Source organism: Chelmon rostratus, chromosome 6 (assembly GCF_017976325.1).
Source record: "Chelmon rostratus isolate fCheRos1 chromosome 6, fCheRos1.pri, whole genome shotgun sequence".
In the NCBI taxonomy this organism is placed as follows: domain Eukaryota; kingdom Metazoa; phylum Chordata; class Actinopteri; order Chaetodontiformes; family Chaetodontidae; genus Chelmon; species Chelmon rostratus.
Window position 1 is genome coordinate 12,354,300 of NC_055663.1, and position 7,067 is coordinate 12,361,366.

Sequence of the window (7,067 nt, forward strand, 5' to 3'; positions counted from 1 at the left end):
ACATGCAGGTTGGTGTATCAGATATAGGCAGAATTTCAGACAGACTCATTACACTTTTTATTTACTGTGAATCAGCAGGGAAAAAGATAGAGTGCGTTCCCTGAATGCATCATCGGTGAACTTGCTGCATCCTTTTTGATTTTAATGCAGGATGCATACCAATCAACACTGAATAGTACTGAAAGGCCTTATGCAGTTAAGTCAGATCTCACAGCTGTGTACACTCATAGTTAGCGAACACTTGTAAGTATGTGTATTAATGTTTATTATTTGTTTTAATAGTATTCATGTTAACACTGTATAGTGTTTAGCTGCTTGTGCTTTTGACATAACGTTAATTGTTAGCTAGCGAGTTAGCAGTGGCTGTACAGAGTGGGAGAAATTTGCTGCAACTGTTGAATTCCAGCTGATGTCAGAGCCACAAATGTGAGTTTTTTTTTTATTGTCTGTGTCACATGTACTTTTGAATGAGGAAATTAGTACTTTATTTTAAGGGCATAAGGACCTGTTCAAGGTGGGGTATGCCAAACTAGCCATGTGGTAGATCACTGTCACTGTCACTGGGACACTTTTGGGACTGTTACTTGGGGGCTTGCCCGTTTTGACATGTTATAACATCCCAGAATTTCAGACAATCAGAAAACTGGATTAGGTTTGTGTAACACCTGCCAATGTAATAATGCCCACAAACGTAATAAACCACAAACTTTATAAAAATACGAAGCTTTTAATGTAATAATCCTGCAAACGTAATACATTTTCCACAAATGTAATAACTGTTACGTTTGTCAAGATTTATTACGTTTGTGGGGAAGTGAAAATCTTCAACTTTCAATGTTGTAATAACTTCCCACAAATGTAATAATGCAATGAATAATGGCTGTTGCTGCTGTTTGATTGTTGTTGTTCTTACCTACTAATGGGCTACTGACCATGGGTATGGAATCCAGAATCCAGCTAACACAGACACACATGCCTGTGTGTCTGTGTGAATCTATTTATAAGTGTTGTGTTTACAAATAAGCAATTAATCGAGATTTCTCAACATCTTTATTGAGTGAATTATACACTGTCAAACTCTAACAGGCTGAAGGCTATAACAAAGAGGTTGATGAAAAAAAAGAATGCACAGGCTACAAGGGGCCAACTGGATATTCCTTGTAAATTCCTTATCCTCACTAAACAGCAGGCATATGTCTGAACCATTAGAATAAATCAAAATATAAATAACCTGTGCATTTCATAAACAAATTAAATATAGCCTATTAATAACAATGGAACATTTCTGGGACTAAAATGGATAAGTGTGATAGCACAGGCTACTTCCAAAATAAATCCTTCATGTCAAGAAGTGGGGACTTAGGGGAACTATGAGGGAACCCAGATGCAGACACAACAGGGACGTAGATTCAAAAATAAGCAAATTTATTAAACACAAAGTTCGCACAACAAAAACCAAAACTATGACTAAAGACACACTATGGGAAAAGGAGTCACACAACAATGAAACAACACAGGGAATGAACACACCTGAACACAAGACACAATGGAGCTGGGGACAAGACAAAGACAACACAAGAACTCACTAACACAAAACGTGACAGGACTATAGACAAAGACAAGACCAAGAACAAATTAAATAAAATAAAGAACAGAAAATGCTCCAGTAGGAGGAAGAAACAAACGACTATGAAAGACCTTGAACTTAACAAAACAACAGAAACAAAAATCACTCCTGAAAACTCAGAGGAAAATAACACTAGTAAGAAATAAAACAAAACCAAAGAGCAATCTAACAAAGAACTGAAAATCGGCTATTACTACAGTTACTACAATTACAAAACTAGGCGATAGAAATAACAATATAAGGAAAACTCACAGAGAACACGGTACAGACATGAACGCAGACAAACTGAGGGTTAACACAGACATTAACAGAGACACGGACATGAACAATGAAAATGCGACAAAATAACACTCACTGAGGGACTATGGCAAACATTAAAGACCGTGGAACACTAACATGAAACAAGTCATGGACAGGAACAAAGACAAGAAACAAACTTTCAGGGATTGTAGCAAACAAAGGACAAAGACAAACCAAGGAGACAATTACCTGAAACACAACAACTAACACTCACTATGGGGCTATGGCTATGGCTGTGGCTAAGGCTGTGACTATGAGTGTGGCTGTGGCGGTGCATTCAGACGCTGTGGGGGCGTCAGGAGGCGTCACGGTGTGCGGTGCGGTGTCAGTAACTCAATAAAGTTACTCAGCTAAAAAACAAAGCTATAAAACACATCCACTCACTTGGTGTGAGTTTTCTGATGAATTCTTAGGAAGATTTTTCTCTCTTTATTCATATTAGCCTTCCCTATCCTCAGCCTCATCTGCCACCTATGACTGCACCTCTGCAACATTAACAGTCTACAGATTGCTATGAGAAGTTAAAAAAAAAAAAAAAAGTACGGTCGGAGGGTTCCCCCCTACCTGTTTATTGACAGGGCTGATACTGACAGAGGACGTAGACTATATGTAATTGACAGAGGGAGACCGCTTGAATAAAAAAAATCCTGTGAAATTATGAAGAAATCTAGATTTATTACTCATTTGTAAACACAACACTTATCAGTCAACAGGCAAGAATCCAAAAGTTTATTAACTGAATTAATAACCGCTGAGGGAGAGAGAGAGAGAGAGAGAGAGAGAGAGAGAGAGAGATGCTTGCGGGTTAGGGAGACAGCAACAACAGCCATTATTCATTGCATTATTACATTTGTGGGAAGTTATTACAACATTGAAAGTTGAAGATTTTCACTTCCCCACAAACGTAATAAATCTCTACAAACGTAACAGTTATTACATTTGTGGGAAATCGCGTGTTACGTTTGTAGTAGGCAGCGGCTATTACGTTTGTGGAAAATGTATGTTTGCAGGATTATAACATTAAAAGCTTCGTATTTTTATAAAGTTTGTGGTTTATTACGTTTGTGGGCATTCATACATTGGCAGGTGTTACAAGCCTTCTGGTACTTGTATTTATTTCAATTTTGTGAGTGTGTACATTTAAGTTTTCATGCAGGATTTGGTTGGTTTGCGTGTACACAGATGTCACTGTTAACAGCTTTCATTGGAGCCACTTTCTAACAAGAAACTGTCATTTTTTAGTGTTAGTAATAAAAGACCAGCTGCAGCATTGAAATACTACTGTACTTTAATTCATCAATAATGTCACACTCTGAAAGCAATCATTCCTCACAGTTAATATTTTTTGATACCTGAGAACCAATAATCTAATATATTGCAGTGCTTCATCGTTACTGCCACTTTCAGAGAACGATTTGAGCATTTCCTCCACATACAACTTAATTCAATCAATCACGACAAAAAAGTGAATAAAATGTGTCACAAAGGTTAAACTTTTATTCGAGAAAAGCATCAATCACATTTATTGAAAAACCTTTTCATGACAAATTAAGTTTACAATCATATACACATCTATGCCCTGCACTATACTAAGCAGGTCTGTGGCGCTTTAACCACACTGCGTGTGTGCCTCAGATTCTTGGGCATGAGCTTTATGAAAAGTAAATGAAATGTGTAATAAAGGCTGAACTTTATTGGTGAAAGCATCAATCACGTTTATTGAAAAACCTTTTCATGACAAATTAAATCATGTTTATAATCAAAGACACATTTATGCCCTGCACTACACTAAGCAGGTCTATGGCGTTTTAAGTACACTGCATGTGTGCCTCAGGTTCTTGGGCATGAACAATATAAGGATGTGTGTATCACTTTGTATCAGAGGATCCTTCACATCAGTGCGAGTGCTGCCTGCGATGTCTGTTGTTGCTGCTGAGCAGTTTGGGGTACGCCGTCCCGAGGGAGCGTCCATGTCTGATGACCACCAGCTCCATCTGACACTGGTCAATGTTGACCAGCACCACGGTGCTCCTCTCTGTGTTCATGAGGAAGACGATGGTGAAGAGCGCCATCTCAAACTCAGGGCTGGTCCCGATGAAGGCGCTGCCCACGGGCTTCACCAGACCGTGCCAGCTGAACTGGAGGTTCAGAACGTGGTCGTCTTGATCGGGCTGTGGACAAGTCAGATACACTCGTGGGCAGATAGTGAAGGAAGCAGTTTATGTTGTTACAGAAAGAACTGCCTTTGTTTTATCTGGTGAACTGTTATACTTACTAAGTCATGGTCCCTGGCCTTGTATCCTTTGTAGTCCAAGTGTGTGCTCTTTTCTTGCAGGTAGAACTGGATCCAGTTGTGAAAACCAATGATTTCTGTTGCAGATTTTGTCTCTCCAACAAAGACATGCTCGAATCCACAGGAGTCGAGGCTGGTGAATGTTTTTAGTTTAGAAATACCACAGAAAACAAAACATTACTTCAAAACAATCACAGTTTGAGTAACCTTAATTGCTTTCTGTACGCACACTGATTTAATGACATGATCATCTGCTGGTGTTTGGCAGGATGGTTCAGCACCTCACCCCATGTTTCTCTGTCGGTGGTAGAGGTGGAACCAGATCAAGTGCAGCTGGCTCTTAAACTGCCTCAGGTTTGAGCTGGACTGCCCTTTGCTCACCAGGTACTTATGAGCCCGCTGTGGACAACATTTACGACATGTACATCAATGCAAACCCAACGCTGGCGCAAGACAGCTTAACTCCCATGTGTTGACTTAATGCAAAAATAAGCCTGCACAGACAAAAACATGATGTTCATATGTTTGCATGCAATATACTGTAACATGAAAAATAAACCTAACATCTTTTAATGGCAGGGAACAAAGCTATTTCATGTATGACAAATGTCCTGACACTCACTGAGGAAATACTTGAGAGTTGAAACAATGTTTAAATACAGTGCTACTCTTGTATATACAGTTTTTTTTGATAATGGATTAATCGTTTCAAGTCATTCTTCAAGAAAAAATGTCCAAATTCTCTGACTCCAGCTTCTGAAATGTTGATATTTTCTGGTTTCTTCACTCCTCCATGACCGTAAACTGAATATCTATGGGTTGTGAACAAAACGTGACGTGAGGACATTATCTTGGGCTCGGGGAACACTGATTGACGTTTTTCACCATTTTCTGGACTGAATAACTAATTGATCAATCAAGAACATCACTGATGGATTAATTGATAATAAAAATAATCGTTAGTTGAAGCCCTAATATACAGCAGTTCATTTATACTCAGTTTTTACTCACACACACTCTCACTCTGTACTGTGTAAGAATGTGTATGTGAACCTGATTATTACATAAAGAATAATGAAAGAGGCCATTTTTCCACGATTACATAACAGTTGGCATGAGAAGCCTCTTTATCTTCAATCAAACAAGCTTGACTAACAGAGGGAACCAAATACTGAAATGTGTAATTGTCCTCTGGAGAAGAAGAAGTGCTCCGACTTTAGTTTTAGTCCTGATAGCAACCAGTCATCAGGTCCATCGACAAAATGTGTCTTTCTTCCAAAATACAACAAGTACTGCACATTCTCATTTTTCCCCTGATCGTCTTCTGGGAGACCGCTCAGGCCAGCGCAGCATTCCACAGCTGCACACAGATGTTTCGGATGTTTTTTTTTTTCTCTCTCACACACATGTTGTGTGTGTGTGTGTGTGTGTGTGTGTGTGTGTGTGTGTGTGTGTGTGTGTGTGTGAAGTTATGTGTTCAGTGCTGCAGTGAGGCAGGCAGGAAGAGACAAAACTCCCTCTGGAGTACAGCTGCATTCTCAAAACCACAAAATGTAGGAAAACAGCAAACCGGAAACGGTCAGTGGGGAATAAAACAACTTATCATACTTGTTGTATACATTAACTTCTTACTATGAGAGGCCTGAAGCATCCAGACTGAAAACTGGTTTAAGACTGGTTTAAGAATTGTGACGTGTAATAGAAACCACCAACAGAACTGTTAATTGCACATGGCTTGTTAGGTGCAACTGTTTGAAACATATCAAACACACCTTCATGACTTCTGTCTCTAAGACAGCATCCAGGAAGAGATTAGTCTCTGTCAGCTCCTCTGTTGTGACTCGTTCGGCCACGCCTATGGTCCGCTCATAATTGTCCAGGAGTCCGATGAAGCCTGCAGACACAGACATAAACTTTTATTTTATCACAGCGAAGTCTGCAAACCTTTAGGCTCAGACAGAGAAAACATATTTCTGTCTGTTAGAGAGAAACTTACGGGAAAAGGTGGTTGTGTTCATCAGTTTGCTCTCATTAACGTTGGAGAACAGAGGCTGTGAGGCATGATCCTGTACAACATGGCTGCCCTGGTTCACAAAACCAGCTCTACCCTGGACAGTTCAAACACAGAGAACAGCTTTGTAAAAATAGAAAGTAGATGTCGTCTAAATAAGAATATAATCCATACCTGAACAGAGACTGTGTAGTCTATCCCAGGTGTCATGCGATTCACATCCAACCTCCACAGCTCATTGAAAATATTGGATAGTTCCTGGTTTACAGCTGGTCTGCTTCACAAAGTCAGGCAGGAAAAAAGTACAGAAAACTAAATGCTGGCAAACATAATAAATGGTAAAAAAAATGTTCCTACTGGCTACTGTACCTTGATGCATTCAGTCCACTGAGAAACACTGTAAGAAGGACAAGGACTCCACAGAACCTGTGCAACACAAATTCAAAACATTTTTTATGAATAACAATAATACAAAAAACACCTAAAAGTGGGGAAAAACTCTTCGGGTTTAATCAGGTCTATTGTCTAACAGTAAAAAACGTAATGTATATACACAGTTAGAAAACTGCCATAAATTTCAAAAATGGAGCAAAACTGGATTTGTCCACAGGGATGAAATTCATGTTCAGATTAGTTTTGGACTAAAATAAAATTACACACCTCGCAGCCATGTTACTTCTTGGAAGCCTCTACTCCTTCAGCTCGGACCTTTGCAGAGTACTCTGGTCTCTTTCCAGTCTCCACCCACGTCTCACAGTAACGCTCATTGACTGCGCATGCGCACATCTGAAACACGGCGCTCGGACGTCCACGTTTTAATTGCACAGCCACCAGAG

General features: G+C 39.6%; 1 protein-coding gene across 1 annotated transcript; it reads right to left on the bottom strand.

The window, feature by feature from the left end:
• Positions 1–3,402: 3,402 nt before the first annotated feature.
• endouc (endonuclease, polyU-specific C) lies at positions 3,403–6,984 on the bottom strand. Its single transcript, XM_041939420.1, has 8 exons — positions 6,892–6,984; positions 6,601–6,657; positions 6,406–6,505; positions 6,217–6,328; positions 5,993–6,114; positions 4,507–4,619; positions 4,203–4,353; positions 3,403–4,098 (listed from the first exon to the last, which is right to left on the bottom strand). Exons 1-8 carry the CDS (start codon positions 6,900–6,902, stop codon positions 3,823–3,825), a joined length of 942 nt encoding a protein of 313 aa, XP_041795354.1. The 5' UTR covers positions 6,903–6,984; the 3' UTR covers positions 3,403–3,822.
• Between the last annotated feature and the right edge of the window lie 83 nt (positions 6,985–7,067).